The following is a 21,164-nucleotide window of genomic DNA, read 5'->3' as shown; positions in this document are numbered from 1 at the left end:
TATGTGTTATACGAAAAATTACTATTGATAAAACTATTGCACGGCTTCAAGGCATCGATTACATGGTATGTGTGTTGTTTTATGAGCGAAGACGCGTGGAAGATCAATGAAGGGTGTACCTTTACTTTATGTAAAATGTTGCGTATTTTATGTACAAATTTCAAAAATTCACGAAACTTCGGTAAAACGATATTAACTGACTCCTTCACGTTCCTGACACGTAAAACAATCACGAAACTTTTAAGTAATTATCTACTCGGATAACAGTCAAAGTTAAACCCTTAATAATGCTTTCATCAGATACTTAAATTGGTTTCGAAAGTGTAGCGCTATGAAGCATAACAGACATACCTATCTACAATAAGTGTATAGAGCTATGAATGCCAGCCTGTAGCGATCTGACCTACATTTCTTCCAGGATATGCGTACGCTTAAAATAGTAGTCATAGCAAAAAAAGAACACATATGCTGCCTGTCACTGGCCAGCGCACAATTAATGAGGCTGTGATTGGTCAGGGACGCGAGTAGAAAATCCGAATATGCGACAGAAAAATTCGATTCTCTTCAAACGATAATATCTCAGCAACGGAAAGTTGGATCGAAATGGAACAAGTAGTATTTTTGGAGGAAGATATACTCTTTCTGATAGCTTCAACTAACCTTAAAAATTTTTATTAGTTTCCCAACAGTAGTCGATTAAATTTCTAGTAACTTCAATAGTTATTACTCGTGTACCTAAGGTTTATTGGAACAAACATGTATACATATATTTTCTGAATAATGTCATTTATAATGGTGTCGTTGATCGTTTACACTCTACTCCATGTTAATCAAGAAATAACACTGAACTAATTCCAGAACGGCGGAGCTAAGGACGGTTATGATATGAATCTTGGTCCAGCATGGCAAAAGGGTTACACTGGCAAAGGTGTGGTCGTGTCGATCCTCGATGACGGTATACAGACGAATCATCCGGACCTGGCTTTGAATTACGATCACCAAGCTAGCACAGACATCAATGACAATGACAATGACCCAATGCCAAGAGACAACGGTGACAACAAGCACGGAACACGCTGTGCTGGTGAGGTTGCTGCGGTCGCCTTCAACCAATACTGCGGTGTCGGTGTTGCCTACAATGCAAGCATAGGAGGTAAAAATTTATCAATTTCTCCTTGTTGTTAATCACTTAATAGTCTAATAAAACAGTCTGACAACTAGTAACAAAATTAAAAATTTAGGTCAAAAAGATATATAGATTTTTGTGCTCTAAACTACACTTTCATACATGATAAAAAAGAAAAAAAATGGGAAAAAACGTATTTTACAACTATCTTTCTCAGTACACTATACAAGATATGTCAGTACAAAGAATTATATTAGATATATTAGTTATAAATTTCATACTTAGAAAATCATAGAATCGATTAAAATTGCGAGAAGAATCGAGCTACTTGTGCAAAAATTCGCGACGACGTTCTTAAGACGCAGAAAACCTTCAAAAAGGAGATAAAAAAGATGTAAAAGTTTCGCGCTATAAATAACCGTCTAGCTTTCTGGGAACTCCGTTCCAGAATGAAAGCGCAACTGCAGCGAATTAAATTTCATTCGGATACACGATCCTCTTTATTAGATGCGACTTCGCTGTTATTCTATACGAATTGCGATCTCTTTCTCTTTTCTGAGATGTTTTTCTCGAGTTCCAATTCGAAAAGATAGCGAAAATGAAGTTTGACAAATTTCTGGGAAATGATCGTATTTACTTCGGTTTGCAGAATCGAGAATTACGAGATTAAGTTAGGTTAGGTTTCGTGGATATGGTTCAGCACGCGACCGAAGGACATCATTGCATTGGTTTCTAAAATTCGTTTACACAAACAATTATCATTTGTCAAGACGAAGAATAAACACGAGCAATAGATATACTATTAAGTTATATAAAAAATAATACAGCGAAACCTCGGTTGTCGAACATAATTGGTTCCAGAAAGATTGTTCGTATATCGACATATTCGAAAATTGAAGAGTACTTAATATAAAATGGATTAATCCTTTGCCAAACGACAAATGATTACTTCTTTATATTTTTATAACGGTATTTAATTCATAAAGTCAGATACAGAGACAATAAAAATGCATAAAATTTTACATAAAAAGAACGTGTAAATCCAATAAATACATACTTTAGTAAGGGGAATTCCTTTTCATAAAACCATGGGGTATTGTATGTTAATTAGCTTAAATCCGAGATGCAAACGCCATCCCCATATTTAGGTATAATTTCTCCTTTCATCTCTATTTAACAACTGTCTCTATTTAACTGGATTTAACAACTTTTTCGGCCCAATACTAATTTATTTAATAATAATTTATTTAAAAAAGCGATAAAACATAGATCAACGCAGAAGATTATGAAAAGACACTACAAATTCGAATAGAAATGTACACTGAATGGAGACTCCGACGTGATGTAACTAATGCTACCCCTACCATGGTACGCGGAGCACGCGATTGCATGCTTGGAAACGAAAATTCTGTGAGGAAATTGATGCGTCTTTTTTTTTCAGAAAACATGATCGAGATCCGATTTTTTCGGGATGAGATTCCTTTGATAACCGAGCTTTTACTATACAGGTATTTTAAAAAATCAACAAGAAAACAGAAATGTTTATTAAAAATAGAATTTCGAAAACTAGTAAACAAATGAAAAGCTATTGTGAAGAAGGGATTGGTTTATTTCAACCGTTTGTAAAGAGAATACTCGTATTGCAGTGGATACTCAATAAACGAGTATTAGTTTTAAAAAAGAGAGAAACATTCATAAAATAACCTGATATTTTTTTATGGAACGTAGAAAAATATTTATTGGCATAGAAGTAGTATTATTGTAGATTATACTATAAGAGTTACATGATAGTAATGAAATAATGAAATAATAGTATTGGAGAATACTGATCTGCACAAAAGTTACTTGTTTAATGAAGCAAATATCATAGTACACAGATGCTTTAACAATTTTGTGTAATCAAATTCACGCACGGTATTAATATTATAATTATGCGTTATTCCATGGATGTTAATTATAATCAGATTATGAATCATCGCGTGCAATTTTCAATTTGCATAACTATTGAAGGCAGCATAATAATGTTTTTCTGGAATTTTATATTTGCTTTAGTTGTGTTCATAAAACCATGAAAATGTCAGTTTAATTATAATTCTTCTAATTCCTATTTTTAGTTTTAATTTTACTGTCATCCATAAATATTTATAATGTATTAATTCTCTGAAGAATTTTTTGCAAGTTATTTATACAATGTAATCTAAAACAGTAGCCCGAATATGGCGCATTTTCCTCGTAAAACAATTTCCGGGTATTCTGTCTGCCGGGTGTTGACACTTGAAACTATCATCTGTTAGAAACTCTGAACAATGGGTCCATTTCAAAATTAACATCACGCATCCTTGCAGACATTTCCTGCACATAAATTTTGTGCCTCCATAGCGTCCACCAATACACATAAACTGTAACATTTCCATCTAATAGAATCTCCAATTTCCAGACAATATGTCTGATTATTTCATTAAAATTCTTCTTGACCTATTTTTCTAAATTCTCTGTAACTAGAACAATTCTAACAAAAATCTCCAGCTATTCAGTTCCTCGTGATTTTTGTCGTCGTTTTTAATCCATTGATTAAATAACCAATAAATTAATCAAACACATGATCAAAATAGATTTTTTCTTTGAACTTGAACTTGAGTGTATGTGTTTCACGTGTATTTTCTTTTCTTTTCTTTCTATTAATTTATTATTAATTTTCATTTCTCTTTTACATCATTTAGTAATTAATCTGATATAATATAGCTTGTCCTCGCGAAGAGAATGATTTTGAAAAGTTGCTCCTTTGTTGTTAAACTTAATGATGCAATTCCTATAAAATGTTTTTTTAAACATAGAGTGCATTTATGAATACACAAAGGGTTAAAATCAGTAAAACAATTCAACAAATGATAAAAAAATAATTAATCTCAAAAGACCTTTCTATTATATAATTCCCAAATCAATAAAGGACGCCACAGATACATATTTTATTCGATTAATCTACAAAGTCTCACTTTAATATTCTTTAACTCCCAAGAGAGCGAGAAAATTTCATCCTCAACGATCTCGTTTACGCCGCTTAATCGCGTTCGAACAATCACATCTCCATTGGCTTGTTGCGAACATTCTTATCACCAATTCGAGCATTTTGCATTCAATTTACTTCCTTCTTCCACATCCCGCGACGATTACTTAAACGTTACTCATACGTCGATATCGACACGCTATTATCCTTATAAATAGTAATGGGCTTAAAATAGATAAATCAAGTTCAATATGTATACTTATAAATACCAATCAAATACAGTTTCATCATACAGTTCACTTTATAAATAAATATACTATCTTTATAAATAAGAATGCTAACTTTTCAAAGTAAATTTTACCATATCATAGTATTACATGATAATGCTAATAAAAAATAAAATCGACTAGGATTTTTCTATTCGAAGACTACAGGAGAATAACACCATGGTTCACATTTTCCATTTTTCCAGAGCAACAACTTGGAGATTAAACTTTTCGCCCTCTAAAATGTCACAGGTCTTTCTTAGAAGAATTGTCTTTTTTTTCTGTAGTGAATGATTTTCTTCGGATAGCTTCCACAGGTTTCTAGAATGCTTCATTTCCCATCTGTCTTTCGAGTAAATTTTGTAAACGAATAAGTTTCATTATTTCATGGAAGTTCATAATAAAAACGCTACAATCCTATCGAACTCATTCCTGTAATGTCAACATTCAAATCTTCTCGCGATTTAAGTCCGTCGCTAGTTATAAGTCGTTTCATCTCGAGAGAATATCGGGTTCCGATAACATTATCGGCCCGTTTCCATTAAAATGCATGTCAACAGCTCCGTGTTCGATTTAACGCGTTCAGAATAACGTATAACAGCGCAACGGCATCGGAGAGACCAGTTTTCCTTCCGATGGAATTTAATGATTAAACTAGAAGAGGAAGAAAGAAAGAGAGAGAAAAGAGGGGGAGAACAGCGTAATTAGAATTCCATAGGGTCTCTACTTTCTTACCGATTAGCCTGTTTTGTTTCTTGGATGGAGGGTCGAAAGCGCGAATTCCATGGAAATCGGCGAACTTGAGGGGTAACGAGAAGGAGAGCTATCTAAAACTACGTTCACACTGTATATACCTATAACAAAACACGCTAAATGGCAACATTATATAACATGTTATGGAAACAAAAGAAGGGAATATTATGTAACATTGTTATATAGCGTAAATGCAGTTTAACGAGCTATAGTGACATGATATATAGCAATGTCTCGCTATATCGTGTAGATGCAGCTTAACGCACATACCATCTATGTTCTCAGGCGTGCGAATGCTCGATGGCCCGGTAAACGATGCCGTCGAAGCCAGAGCGCTGGGATTGAATCCTGATCATATCGACATATACAGTGCTTCTTGGGGCCCTGAAGACGATGGCAAAACTGTCGATGGCCCAGGCCCTCTTGCCAGGAGGGCGTTCATCTATGGTGTCACCAGCGTAAGTTGCCTTCACTGTAATTCTTTAATACTTCATCTACCACATACGAATTAAATGTATACGTAGAAAAACCGATTAATGCTAGTACAGTTTCTTCCGGAATGATACGGAAAAACAAAACACTCTACAAATGAGAAAATAATTAAGTAAATCGACAAGAAAAAATTATTTATATGGTACTTCTAATTATTGCCTCAGCTATGCTCCTCTCTGTATATTTCTTAGATCTGGATTCTGTGATGGTATGTTAATCCATGATGTTCCCATTTGGAAGTATAATACACTTTGTATACTTTGTATAATATGGTTCCAAGTATCAACATCATGCATTTACGATATAGCATACAGAGTATGTTATAATATAACAAATGTTACGATAACAATTTATAATGATATGTACTTTGTATATACAAAGAGTGCATTATATTCCCAAACAGCAACGCCACGTATTTAAGAGTAAATGTGTCACCACATAACCCAAACCTCAAAGCCTCAAAAATCATTAAAAACAATGTGAACAGGGTCGCAAAGGCAAAGGTTCCATCTTCGTCTGGGCGTCAGGTAACGGTGGTCGGCACACGGATTCCTGCAACTGCGACGGTTACACGAACAGCATCTTCACCCTCTCCATCTCCAGCGCGACTCAGGGTGGCTACAAACCATGGTACCTCGAAGAATGCAGCTCAACGCTCGCTTCAACTTACTCCTCTGGTACACCAGGCAACGACAAAAGCGTTGCTACGGTAGACATGGACGCGAAACTGAGACCAGATCATATCTGCACGGTGGAGCATACAGGAACATCCGCCTCGGCCCCATTGGCTGCTGGCATCGCTGCTCTAGCACTCGAGGCGAACCCAAGCCTCACGTGGAGAGATATGCAATACCTGGTGGTACTCACCTCGAGATCAGGACCACTCGAAAAGGAACCAGGTTGGATCTTGAATGGAGTGAAGAGAAAGGTCTCCCACAAATTCGGTTACGGGCTCATGGACGCCGGGGCTATGGTGAACCTGGCCGAGCAGTGGACCAACGTGCCGCCTCAACATATCTGCAAGTCCGATGAGATCAACGAGGAAAGGCGTATCGATCCAACCTATGGGTATACGCTCAGTGTGTATATGGATGTAACTGGATGCGCTGGCTCTTTGAACGAGGTTCGGTTCCTAGAACACGTACAGTGCAAGGTAAGAAACTTGACAGGAACGATACAATAAGATATTTTGAAGCTTACCGTTTATTAATGGTAATTATAGTTATCCACACGCTTCTTCAATTTTAACGGTAGCTATAATCACCCATTATCGCACGCTCACTCTATCTTGCATAATTACCGATGTCCACACACAGCCGTTAGAATTTCGCATCACAGACACTTACGAATATATCACAAACGAATTGAATATTTTCAATGAATACACCAAAGATTCAGGAAACAAACGTATTAAATCAATGCATAGAAAAAAAGAGAGAGACTATTGTCTTATATTTTCATTAACAAACTCTGCATGGAAAAGGAGAATGAGAATTTTGTCTTACATTTTTATTAACAAGATAATGTTATACCTATGCTTGTAATTCTCCATGTATACATGAATAAAAATTCTTCTTTTATGGGGCGATATATTTCAGGATAAGGAAACAAACGATTAGACAAAAAAGAGTATAAAGTGATTGTATGCAAAAATCTGACGGAAGGAAGAGAAAATGCAAGAACGTTTATAATAACATTTATTTTCACTTTATGTATATGTAAATGTATATTTTGTTCTGGCTTATGATTCATAAAACGGCTTTAAAAAAAATTTACATTTTAATGATACCGTGAATTCGTCGCGTCTATGGCCGGAAACTTGCAAATGTTCGTACTATTCGTAACACGCGAATTTAAATGATTGTACCATTAAAAATGTATTCAACCGAGTTGAAAAAATAATGTATGACGAGAATATTCTCATTTCCGAACAAATCATACGCGCAAACATTATTTTAAAAAATTATTTTTTCCCCGTGCGAAATCTGCTCTATTCAATTTGGTTCGATAATTCCGCATTCCGCGAATATCTAATTGGGTGAATTAGTGAAAATAACCACCTGAAATAACTTGTTACCTATTGACGTTGTCAAAAAATATTGGAAATAAAATTTATTGTATTCGACTAACCTAGGACAAAAACAAAGTAAATACATAAATACCGCTTCCTGACTATCCTCGTCTTTTGTACATTAAAAGTCAAAATATCTGCTAAGTTTACGATTTTATCGCGGAAAATACAAGGGATAAAAAGATAAAAATTAAATTATTCAACTATACGTATTCACTTGATCCGGCTCCTCGAATACAACAAATTTTATTTCAAACATTATTTTGTTAAATTCAACACGTAATGAGTTATTTCAGATGAACATTCTTATATACATGTACATATAATTGGATATATATATGTTTGATTTCTTTCTAAATGTAAAGCATAAATGTAATGCAAAGGATTTACATAGGATTAACGGTATTTATACTGTATTTTATACTTTAGTACTTTGGAAAGATAACGATATCTAATAATTTTCGACCAGGTGTCTTTAAGGTTCTTCCCACGTGGAAATTTGAGATTACTGCTGACGTCTCCAATGGGTACTACGTCGACATTATTGTTTGAGAGACCACGAGATGTTCTTAGTTCCAGCTTCGATGACTGGCCTTTCCTCAGCGTGCATTTCTGGAGTGAGAAGGCGGACGGCCGATGGACCCTACAGATCATTAATGCAGGAAATCGGCACGTAAATTCTCCAGGCAAGTAACCGTATCGCTTCAAAATTAAAGTGCTATGCGAATTTATATCATAAATTGTTGTTTATAGGTCTGATGATTTCATCACTTGATCCATATGTTTGAACAAGATTCTCATTTGGAGGGTTAAAATGTCGATATAAATTAAAACAAGAATTCTTGTCTAATCATGCATTTCAATTTCTATAAATTATAATTTCATCTTTTGCCATATTATCTAATTATATTTTACCATATATTCATAATTTCGAAAATATATTGAAATTAAAATATAATGAAGAATATATTAAACTTTTTATAACAATAAACGTTAAACATATAGTTTTATAAAAAAATACAGTTAATAATTATAAAAGGAAGTTTAAAATTTAAACACTATGAATATTAGTGTAACCTTTTTTTTACTAAACGTTCTTTATCACATTATATTTTATTATAAAATATTTAACAGATGGCAACTGTTCTTATCTAAGAGTTACGATAAGCAGAAGATATTCTTTTATTTAATTTAATGTTTATTTTTTCAGGAATCGCGTCACTCATGCTATCATCGGACAATTAGATCTAAGGATAGATATATCCAACTAGTGGAAAAATTTTTTAACGGAAATATTTTTTTAACGAGAGAAGGATATGGAAATGAAAAATACTATTAATAACCATACTTGATTATTCAGATTTGCAATACCATACATAACAAAATTAAATTTTTCTAATCTGCAATCATGACAAAAATCGACTTTATTATTGAATATTATAATTATAATCTTTACTGTTACAGGGATCCTGAAGAAATGGCAGTTGATCTTCTACGGAACCGCGACCAACCCGATCAGGATACGGACACGACAATTTAACCCGGTACAAGCGCATTCTTCGTACGCCTCCGCGCATTATCCATTTCCTGTAGACGATGATCCGCTAGCGCTGGGCCATCGCGGCGACGTCGACTTCTTTCCTTCCTCTACCTTTCAGGGCTACCAGGGCTACCCCTATGTCGGAGCTGCATCCAATGTCCAGGCATCAGTGGCAACTTTAGATGGTTCTTCAGCGCCAATCCTGACCAATCGGCTTCCTGGAGATACGTCATCTTCTTTCGATTCGCCATCGTCTTCGTCTCAAGTCGGAGATGACTCGCTGGACACTACTAGAAAGATTCTTCATGACTGTGATCCTCAATGTGATTCTCAGGGATGTTATGGAAAAGGACCCACGCAGTGCATTGCTTGCAAGAATTACCGGTTGGACAAGTAAGCGAGTTCTTTGTGTTTTTGTTACTTGCTTTTTTTTTGCATGCTATTTATTGTAATGGACTCATTTTAATACAAATACATCTTTTGTTTATAAGTATTAGCAGATAAAGATAGAAGATAATATAAACTTTAAATGTTGTAGGAAGTTATTAGAGAATTTAAGGATTATTATTTGAGATTTTAAGCTTCCACGATGATTATTAGGTAACATAGGTACATATTTATGGTTTTTCGGGTGGATCGCATTGTAATTGAGCATTGCACTTTGTGCCGACATTTGTTGAAGTAGCATCAGATCTACACCGAAGAAATGACCTGCAAGGTTATTAAAATAATTTTATCTGATGACATTTTAAAGCAACGTTTTAAATTAGTTAACAGCAAATAAAATAACGAACGTGGAAAGGTTAAATTCAAATTTATTTTTATTTTTCAGTAGATATATTTTAAGTTTCATATACATGTTTTCAAATAAATAATTGAAAATAATATATTCAGATTTATTTGTTTAATGATTAAAAACATTTCAAATATCACATAAATTTTTTAAAAATATATAACTGAAAATAATACGTCATACAAAACAGGTTTAATTTCCGACGTATTCTGTGCAAAATGTTCTGTCGCTGGCCGAGAGGAATTTTTACATGTGCTACAATTATAACGCTCGATATTTTCCTCTTTCTATACTTTACATACATCTTTCCGCGTTTGTCCTGCTGAAAAACTTCGAACAAAGGGTTTCGCCGTTCCAATTAGAAGCAAAAGTATCTTTCGTAAAAAGGCAGCGGTAAAAATCTGCAATTTTTCTAAATTACACCGTTCTAAAAATAAGATGTTAAAGAGGAACTTTTAAAACTGCACGCTAGAAATGAAACAATGCGCACATACAACGTTGTTAAAATTTTTTTACTTTTCCTATATTACCTCTTCGTACATCTGTGTTTTGTAGAAACAGTATTAACTTCTTTATATTTGCATTGCATATCTAATTTTCAAACACCGTTTGTTTGCTTTTTTACAAGGAAGATTTACCTATACCTTTGGCAAATCGAATAAAGTGTGTAATTAACAGGTATGCTTACTTAGCCTTCGAATACGACTTAGAAGAAGAGATGAAAACATTTAGGACGGTAAGGTGGTAATTAGAGAGAATTTTTGTTTTCAAAAATCGTTATTACAGTACGTGCGTGAGTCGATGTCCGCCGAGAAGTTTTCCAAATCAAGGTGGCGTCTGTTGGCCTTGCCATGAATCCTGCGAAATCTGTGCTGGGGCTGGCCAGGATTCTTGTCTCTCCTGCGCACCTGCTCACCTACGAGTTACTGATCTAGCAGTGTGTCTCCAGCAATGTCCAGAAGGATATTACGAGAGTAAGTGTACTTTCAGTGAAATAAAACCGATTTGGTAAAGTAAAATAATAACTAAAGTAGAATATTTAGTAAAATAGTTTCAGTTTATTCAATTGAAACTAACTTTTTGAATTGTTTCTAAATTTTCTCGAATTAAAATTAGTAACAGAAATAGAAGATAAAGTGAAAGATCTCATAAATACTAAAGTATTATAAAGAATAATTTCCGTTGAATTTGAATTAAAATTAATTTGATCCATTTCTTCCTCCTCTTTTTTTTCTTTGTTGATTAAAATTGATTCGGATGGACTACAAAAGATTTGATGCATATAATCTATTAAAGTAAAATTATTCTACTTAGAAGATCTAATCAATAGGCTGTAGACGCTGTTTATGCATTGACAGGAAATACAAAAGATTGAATGGAAGCACCATGTGCGTTACTCGCAACAAATATATTAAATGACAAAAAGTTATAACAAAAACGATCTAAATGAATAGTGATCGGATATTTCCAGATACAGAGAACAGTACATGCGTACCCTGCGAGGCGAATTGCGCCAGTTGCCAAGACAGACCGGACAAATGCACCAGTTGCGAGCATCACCTTGTTATGTACGAAAACAAGTGTTATGCAGCCTGTCCCCTGTACACCTACGAAACACAAGATTACAACTGTGCACCGTGTCATTCCACGTGTGAAACTTGCAATGGCACCGCGGAGAACCAATGCATCTCCTGTCGACCCGGATTGTTTTCTCTGAACGGTACGTAGTCGTCCGGACGTTAATCCTTAAAAACGACACTCGGGTGCAACCGATAACCTAGAAACCTATTTCTCTTGGTAGCTAGGTATCCGTAAGAGGCTCAGTGTTTCGAATAAATCATGCTTTTAAGTTTCATCGATTCATTCTTCATTAGCTATTCTGTTTGAATGGAATAAAAATAAAGAGTAGTCGTGGTGGAATTTGTTGTTATGTTTTCTAATAACTAATTGGTCTAAATAAAAATTGACAACAAAATTGGATGTAAAAAATCGTATCTTTTATCTCGATAAATTAATCAAACCACAATTAAGTATTAAATCAACCCTTAACTTTTAACTGGTATTATTGAACCATAAAATAAGATGAATAGATTTTATATGAAAGCAATAAACACTTTACGTGCTCTTTTAAAAGAATTCGAATGAATTTATTATTATACCTAATATTATAGTCAGCTATAACTCAACGGTACAATTTAATTTAAGCTTTAATTTAAAATGAATTTTATAAATCCCAGGATCATGTCGGGCGTCTTGTCCAGCGGGTTATGGAGCGGACAAAAAGCGTCGCGAATGCGTTCCATGTCCACCCGGATGTGCTACCTGCTCCATGTCAACCTGCACAAGCTGCGATGAAGGCTGGAGCTTGAACGAAGAAAGTCTCTGCGCTCCTGAACATCGTGATCGTTGCGATACATCGGAATATTACGAAAATGGCCACTGCAAGCAATGCCATACTTCGTGTAAAACTTGCGCTGGACCTGGTGAAGATCATTGCGTCTCCTGTCAAACATCTCTGCTCCTTCAAGGGAAACGCTGTGTGTATCAGTGCGACGATGGTTATTATTCAATGGCGCAGCCCTCTAGACCCGTCTGCGTACCTTGTTTGCATACTTGCAAAACGTGCGTGTCTCGACTGAACTGCACTGCCTGTCAAGACGGATTGCAACTCCAGAGTGGAGAGTGCAGGTCCTCTTGTGCTCAGGGGTAAGTTTGCTTTAGAAAAATCAAATATTTTTCCTTTTTTTCTTTTACCTTTCGTTTCTTGTCTATTCGTTGAGTTTTTATTTTGTTATATATTAGTTTTTGGATAAGGAATTAGCAACTGAGAGATGATCTTCTATCCAACCTAAAATGTTTTTACTCAATTATTATAGAACTTGAAATATTTCAACCCCTTCCTTACAGAGAAATCTAAAATTCTAAAAACTTCCACGATCTTATATAACACGAACGTCGATAAATGCATGAAACGAAAAATCTTGTTTCAACGCAGATATTACAGTGATCGAGGTCAGTGCGCGAAATGTTACCTGTCGTGCAAAACGTGTTCCGGACCCAGAAGAGATCAATGCGTGACCTGCCCTCGTGGTTGGCAACTAGCAGCGGGCGAGTGTCATCCGGAGTGTCCCGAAGGATTCTTCAAATCTAACTTTGGCTGCCAGAAGTGTCACCATTACTGTCGTACCTGCAAAGGTATATAAGAGAAATACCAGCGTGTTTCGGTTTTTTCAAACATGACAAAAAAATTCTCATGAGATATAGTATCACGGTTAATTTTGTGCATTAAACAATTGAAATTTATATATGTAAATTTTCATGAAAATTGATAAAAAGCAAAAATTAAGAAAAGTATATCAATTTTTATCGTAATTTTTAAACTGCACTTAAAAGTGAATTTTTTAAGAAGTTTTTATAAGTTAAAAATTGTTAATTGTTATATAAATACTGTATTCTATAATTGGATATTATCTATAGCCATTCATTTCTCACTAATTCATATACTTTACCAATGTACGTGTACTATGTATTATTATAAATCAGTGAAAATGTCTGCATATTTATGAACAGTAGTATATCTCATATAAATGTGTCTGTGGGAAAGAAAGATTAACGCGTGAATGCATTGCAGGAGAAGGGCCGATGGAATGTACTTCTTGCCCACCCCATTCGATGCTAGAGGGTGGCCTCTGTATGGAATGTCTTGGAGCGCAATACTACGATCCCCTGACGCAACTCTGTAAAAATTGCCATTCCGATTGTCGAAGATGTACTGGTCCAGGAAAATTTAGTTGCGCAGCCTGTTCGCCACCATTGCATCTGGATAAGTTGAATAGTCAGTGCGTTCCTTGCTGCACGGGTAACGAGAAGGGGGCGCTGGCTGAAGAGTGCTGTCTTTGTGATCCGGAAACTGGTAAGGGAAATTAGTCATTATTGGACTGAGGAATATTAAATAACTTGAGAACATAAATTTTCTAAGATTTAAATTCACGAATATAATTTCAAAATCAGAAAAAATTCCATGAATGTACGCATTTAAATATTAATAATAGCCTAGTACAATTGTGATAAGGAATTATTAAAAAATCAAATTCAATTCTGAATTGTCTTATAGAATTTTATTTCGCTCAATATGGAATTAATCAGCGTTAATCAGTTAACCAATGTTTTTCTAAACGTTAATACAGGTGGCTGCAGGAACAGCTCACCAGCTGGTAAAAGAAGAGTGCCAGGAACAGAATTTGCCTCGGCTGACACAGCTATTTCTGAAGTGTATGCAAACTACGAAGGAACGACCGATAAAAACGATTCGGCTTCGCTGGCGATAACAGCGACTACGACTATAGCTGTCGCCATTTGTCTCATATCTGTTGCTCTGTTCGCTACCATATTCATCGCTCTTCAGGTATGTATCTAATTTATGTTATGTGAAAGTTCAAATTTATCTCTTTATACAATCAATCTATCTATTATATTATTTTCATTCTTAATTCGTGACTAAATACCTTTTCATTAAATCGATCTTTCAAACCAATCAATTTTCGAAAAGCATCCAAAGTATTAATCATAGGCTATTTTATAGTTCTTAAAAATACGTTATAAAACCAACTCTTACTGTGTTGGAGAACAGACAAAAATCGAAAACAAACAAATTAACAAACAATTTCAATCTTACATTTAAAATATTATTATCCGTTTTGCCATCAGAGAACCGAAATTTTAGCTATGCTCTTCAATTTGCAGGCAATGTCAGGAAGGAGAGAAACGAACAAGGGTTACACGCAGCTAGCTGTGAGGGTGGAACCTCCGGACGATGTATACGCGGACGACACGACAGAGCTAATGACCTAAATCCAACTAACCTCACCGATCCAACCAAACCAGCCATCACGACCTATTGGAAGAAGGTCATTCAGTCTCAAGATCACAAATAAACCAATAACTTACTTACGTGTTGGTTATTAGAAATCTGTGACGATTAAGATTCAAAAGAACTGCGTGTTAAAATCGTTCGAAGTGATCCGAGGCAAAAGAAATATGCAACAAAGTAACAAGAACAAAATAATGTAATATGTATCGAAGGAAGAGGAGAAGAAACGAGTGATAAAGAGAAAAAAATGGAAGAGTATAAAAATTCGAATGGACAAAATGGCAGAAGAATGACGAAAGGGACAAGAGAAATTCGTTCGAAACGTGATAGTAAAGACACATTTCACTTTTTTTTTTTTGGCACACTGTACGAAGAAAGTGTGACTGTTGTTCGCTATATAATAAAATTGACAGTGCGGTTGTGTGAATGGCGGTGAACAAGGTGTTTAGGTATATTTTTTTGAACGGTCAGGCGCATCGCTGATTTTGTCGAGTGCACAAGAGCGCCACGAGTGTATAAACGGCGAATTAACTTTTTAAAAAGCCGAAAGTACTCAATGGTTCGTAGACGAACGACACGAAAAGGGCGACGGACATTATGAAGTGCCTGATTTACAACGCCCTTGACACAGCACCGTTTCGTCTGCCCTTTTTTAGTGCCTACTATCCTGACCGTCACGTCGCACCTAGGTGGAAATAAGCTTGTGAATCGAAATCGAACAAGTATCGTACTTAAACAAGCTATCGAAGATGAATACGGTGCGTATACTGTGCAACTGACTCGTTCTTGTATTTAATTACGAATATTTTTACGAGTCTCACTGGTATAACTTTTTTGTTTTTATTCTGTTCTTGTAATATTTCTGATGATTTTTCATGTTACATGGTGAAGGGCACTGCGTATTGATTTCAATTAGGAGATAAATGTAATCCTAAGCATCTTAACCTGTTAACCGAGATCACTTAGATTCCTAACCTCGAAGACAACGATCTCCTTATTTGAATGAATATATTTTAATACCGTATTTCACTTCCATTGAAAATAGATTGTATATCTATATTTGAGATAATCAATCTTTGAAGGCTATCATAGATATTCGCAGAAAGTTATTTGCAGCATATTTCTCCTGGATTAAAAAGTCAATAAAGTTGAATTTAACAGAATTAAATATTAGGCAAAGAGTAAAAAAATGATTGTTCACAGTGATTACAAATAATAACATTGTAATAGTATTTACACAGTTTGAAGTTTCACTTACGATAGCCACTGAAGATTAAAATCAAGCTATTTGAAAATTTTTATTAACTTCTAACTTTAAGATTATGGATATGACCCGGTTAACAGATTAAAATAGGTTACGAGAAAATGTTTCATTGGATAATGTAAGTATGAAAGTTGAAGGATAGCAGGTTGACCAAAAGGGGGAGGCGAAAAAAGTAAATAGGAAAAATTATGAATGAAACAGAAGAATAAGGGAATTTATTTCTCTGTATAAGAAAAAGAAGGGTTTACATGACTTTGTTCTCGTGCAATGAACAGACTTGACATCCTGTGTCAGAAGCATGTGAACTCAGATTTCTTTGTGATCCAGCATGTGTATCAGTCATTCCGTCGTGAACGAAACAGCCAATTGCGTTTCTTTTGTAACTGTTGTTATTGCTGCATTGTCTATGTATTTTTTCTTTGTTTATATAGTATTCTACTATACATTTTCCGCGTTGCTCTAGCGTCGTTTGTTTTATTCGTTATTGCAATAAAAAAAGAGAGTGGAAGAGTGAGAAAGGAAGAATGATAAGGAAAAGAGACCGTTGATGTATCACACACAAAAAAGCTTTTTTTTTTAATAAAAAGAAAAAGAGAGCACGAGAGTGTGAAAGAGAGTGAGGAAGAGAGAAAATATGCAAAAAGAACATACGAAAAGAGTCCTCGGTAAATCGGTACCTTTAAGAGCTAATTGTCCGCGCCTACCGTGTGAATATTGAATTTCTCCTCGTGATTTGATATAAAGCTATTATTGTACTTTTATGATGAACGCGATTATAAATATATACATATATACATATACATATATCTATATACATACACATACTCAGGCGTTTAAATATATTTTGAGTTCGTGTTCCCACTAAGATATCATTATTGAGTAATGATTATTGAATATTTTTACCTTCATGCTTCGGAAATAATTTATCGGAATAATAATTTATCAGAAAATTCGTAACGTTCCTTGATGACGTCAAATTTTATTGTATATTTAGCAAGATTGGAAGGGAATTTTTTTATTAATGTGTTGTATAATAACTGATTAAATATTCTAATTTTCCTAATTTCTTTTCTCGTGGATCTAAAGTTTTGTTAAAATGCTTGTTTTTTTTTCTCCTGAATACGGAACACGTTAAAGCCAGGCAAACAGTGCCGTTTTGTATCTTCTGATCGTCATTTAAGGTAAGTGCATTCGCTAGGCTCACCAGCAATTACTACCAAGTGCACGGATAACAGGCAAACCGACCACGAGACTGAAAGTACATTTGCTGGTAATGGAAAGCAAGCCATTACACTTAATGAAACGTTAAAGAATAAACAGTGAAATGGAATATACACGTTACCGACACAGTCTAACGGTAACCTTTTATGATGCTTCGAGAATCTATCTCATTGTATTTTATAGACTTTGAATGTTTCCTTTTAATGATTGATATCTTTATCTTTTATTACTACTCGTGCTTTTAATTCTCTCCTAATTTTTTACTTTTAATATCCTTTGGTTATTGACGCATACGTTTTTAATTATTCAGATATTAAATTGCTCGAAAAGTTCGTGACTTTTTATTATAAATCTCAAACAAATAATCCAACGTCTGGACAAATACTCTTATAATTAGGTAGATAGATGTCAAAAATTCGTTAATAAAACAGATTTATTCTTTTTTTTGTGATAGAATGTTGAATCTCGTATATCCAAGAAATTTTGAATCGTGACTAATGTTCGTCTCTGCCTGTCTCATTCACCAAATATAGTGTGGCTCTTATTATTATCTGTCGTGGTGTTTACGAAACTTATTCCAAACACATAGATGAAAGAATAAAATACTCTAGAAGGTATTCGAAGGAATTCATTACCAAAAAGCATGAACGGTTTTTCAAAAAAGAGACGCATGAAATTATAGACGGCAAAAAGTTTAATTCTTGCTAAATCTTTCTTAACTTTCACTACGAATTTTCCAAACTACCAGATAATGCTGATTCAACTGGTCCGTTTCACCATTTACGTCCTAAACGAAATTTCATTCATGAATTTTGTTCAAAGTGAATTTGTATTTTTCCTGGAAAACCTAAACGTTTAAACAAATTTTCCAAAAATATAAAAGAATACCATTCGATCGAAGATGATCTAAAGCATACAACAGAGTTATCATGGATATTCGTTTCGACTTTCGATTATAGAATTAATTTTCACAGTTGCTCGTAAAAAGCTGAAATATTCCAAGTACATCATCGTAATTGAAACAGGCGATTAGGACATTGTGTTTCTTTACGTTTTTCAGTATACGAAGAAGCTGTTGAAAAAATCGTGGATTATAGCGCGAGAGTAGAGCTGTGATTTATCGAATCGTGCACACCGTCATGATTCACCGTCTGCTGGGTGCCGCCGGTGTTTTGTCATTGATTCGAAATTTCCGAGCGTATTAATCATCGAAATGCTTGCTGTGACACAGTGTCGAATACACTATTTAAAATTGTATATCGCGTACGTACACCATCGGTGCTATATTAATTGTGACACAGTCAACGGAATGGATTTTTGCTCATACGGTAGCGTATTTTTCAACCGTGGGACGCTAACGAATATCGAACGAAATATTTCGTGTAAACAAATAAAAATTCCCAATGATCGATCGGGCATGGTGCCATCTGATTATGTATTCAGAGTGGTTGAGGTTATGGAACGCACGTATGCATTTCTATTTGCATTCTTAACCTTCTGTATTAACTGTTAATAAATAACTTGTCTTAATGCTGTGCAACTGATAAATAATTTTCTATAAATTCTTCCGATTTCTTCTTTGTTTGATCGATTGTGCGGAAATGGAGGAAGATGAACGCGAAACTGTAGTGGTTGGTATAATTAAAGTGATAGCGTGATAAAATGGTGGCACACAAGCAAACGGGATTTACCTTCACGAATTTACGATATCCGCTTACGGTACGACATCGAAACTGATAAAAGTAGAGATACGCGAATTATCGTCGCCAAATTTATCGGGTATCCGGTTATCTCGATCGACGTATCGACAGACCGTATATTACTATCTTCCACGACGCGTATCGTTGTTTGCTATCTCCGAAATCACTTCTTATGGTCCAATACATTCCAACTTCCGTTATTCTTTTCAATCTTCTCCTAATGAATTCCTTCCTGGTTATTTCGAACTTTATGAGCCTTATACGGGACGTTCTTTTACAACATAAGCTTCGTTACTTGTTGATAGTTTATTGTGTTGTATAAATTAGGAAGATACAAGTATTGTACGAGCTAAATATTTGTTATAAAAACTAATTCCACTTATATGATAAAATATTCTATTTATACATATATACCATACCACTCGTTCCATTTATATATCGACCTTGTATGATAAATTTAGTATGGTATGATTTAAGATAAATACAGGGTGATCACGTATGCAAATTTCAATCAGCAAAATGACAATTTTCTTTTAAAAGTCTTAGATTAGTTATTATATCAACTTCAAAATTGGATAAAAAATTAAGGATTTAATAAAGATATCAACAAATAAAGATTTTGTTTCATCGTTAATTCCATTTTTTGTTGCTTTATATTCATTTGTAAGACACTTAATAGATACAATTTTGATTACACAGTTTTGTAAGTGTTTGCCATATAAAGGAAACATTCAGCGCCTTTATTTTGCATTTAATCCCAAGAATTATAGAGAATTCAAGAGCTGTGAATTCTCTATAATTTTATACCACGGCAGAAAGATAAGCCCACATAATCTTTCAGAGCGGAATTTACGAGCTGGATGGCGATAAATCTACGAATTTGACAGTATTATACAGCTGTAAATTAACGACAGTTGACATCTGGTCAGTGGTGAGAAAGAAGACGAGGCAAAAATTTATTATTTCGCGCAGTACATGAGTAGATAAATAAGCGAGGAAGCGACAGACTGCATGCAATTGAAGGGTTTATAATCATAACAAAAACGATCCTAGTCCAGATATGTCTTTTTCCACGAAAGCAAAAAAGTTCTGTTTTTTATTTTTTGTCGGATATATTTAGATTCTTTTAAACAAAATATTCAATGTGTTACTTTATTTTTGTGAGTGTATCTGTAATTATATCGCAGTGTAATTATGTCGCAGGATTGATTAAATACTGATTTATACTACGTGTAGTAAACGATTGAATAGACCTCTGACAGTAGAACAAAGTAATGTATAGCCAAACAAAGTAAATAGATGTATGTATCTACTCAGCAAACAGTATAAAGATTTAAAAAAGCAAATACACTGTCGATAATATAGATAATTACTACATAATTAATGAAGCATTAAATATTAAAGAATGAAACATAGGGACATAAATATATTGAATAACCCCTACAATGAGACGTGTCGTGCAAGGGTAAATTTTACTTTATTTATAACAAATATAAACACAACTATGGCTTACATGTAATCATATGTAAGTAAAGAGAATCTCTTCACTTCTGTTTTCATAGATTTTGATATTTTGCTACCCTAAATGATAGATCTGTGGTGGGAGCACAAATGATTAGGAGAATTTCTTGCGGGAAACTATCTTATCATCATTCGGTAATACAGATACTTATTTTATCTTTTCATTTTGCACAACTTATTAGATATTCGCAATCTTTCATAAAAATTCTGTAGATTCACATTAGTGCAGTTTTGAGAATATATTTAATTTTTTATGAAATATATGGATAAAAATTATTTTTTTCCTCGAATCATATATTTATTCACGTGGATTTCTTTGATTTGATCTTATAAAATATATAGATAAGAATTTTGTTTTTCTTTCTACATTAATGTATTTGATACAAATTTTATGTTATGCATTAGTATGCTATGTATTTAATTGCTGATAAATGATTTTATTATTAATCTTCATTAACTACAATCATACCTGACCAACAGATGGCGGAACATACATCCGCAAGGTGCGACACCATTCTCAAGAGTGCATTATAGCAAGTGCAT

The 21,164-nt window shown here is 34.4% G+C and overlaps 1 protein-coding gene and 1 long non-coding RNA gene across 4 annotated transcripts in view; one reads left to right on the top strand and one right to left on the bottom strand.

The window, feature by feature from the left end:
- The window catches only part of LOC126864181 (furin-like protease 2), a 412,400-nt gene extending 395,354 nt beyond the window's left edge, over positions 1 to 17,046 (top strand). For 2 of the 3 annotated variants that reach the window (XM_050615226.1, XM_050615229.1), the window contains 12 exons: positions 859 to 1,153; positions 5,435 to 5,607; positions 6,129 to 6,794; positions 8,182 to 8,398; positions 9,177 to 9,645; positions 10,832 to 11,019; positions 11,517 to 11,765; positions 12,283 to 12,751; positions 13,041 to 13,240; positions 13,677 to 13,958; positions 14,233 to 14,450; positions 14,789 to 17,046. In XM_050615226.1, the coding sequence (XP_050471183.1) occupies positions 859 to 1,153; positions 5,435 to 5,607; positions 6,129 to 6,794; positions 8,182 to 8,398; positions 9,177 to 9,645; positions 10,832 to 11,019; positions 11,517 to 11,765; positions 12,283 to 12,751; positions 13,041 to 13,240; positions 13,677 to 13,958; positions 14,233 to 14,450; positions 14,789 to 14,896 (3,534 nt within the window). In that variant the 3' untranslated portion in view covers positions 14,897 to 17,046. The remainder of the gene's footprint in view (positions 1 to 858; positions 1,154 to 5,434; positions 5,608 to 6,128; positions 6,795 to 8,181; positions 8,399 to 9,176; positions 9,646 to 10,831; positions 11,020 to 11,516; positions 11,766 to 12,282; positions 12,752 to 13,040; positions 13,241 to 13,676; positions 13,959 to 14,232; positions 14,451 to 14,788) is intronic. The other variant, XM_050615228.1, reaches the window with a different exon arrangement.
- Positions 12,745 to 19,362, bottom strand: LOC126864184 (uncharacterized). The gene is made up of 4 exons (XR_007689087.1): positions 19,092 to 19,362; positions 13,710 to 13,955; positions 13,078 to 13,232; positions 12,745 to 12,893 (listed from the first exon to the last, which is right to left on the bottom strand). It is a non-coding gene; the product is annotated as an uncharacterized LOC126864184 (long non-coding RNA).
- Between the last annotated feature and the right edge of the window lie 1,802 nt (positions 19,363 to 21,164).

Source organism: Bombus huntii, chromosome 3 (genome assembly GCF_024542735.1).
Source record: "Bombus huntii isolate Logan2020A chromosome 3, iyBomHunt1.1, whole genome shotgun sequence".
NCBI classification, from domain to species: domain Eukaryota; kingdom Metazoa; phylum Arthropoda; class Insecta; order Hymenoptera; family Apidae; genus Bombus; species Bombus huntii.
Note: the sequence above shows the minus strand (reverse complement) of the source record. Positions and strands in the feature narration are given on the sequence as shown.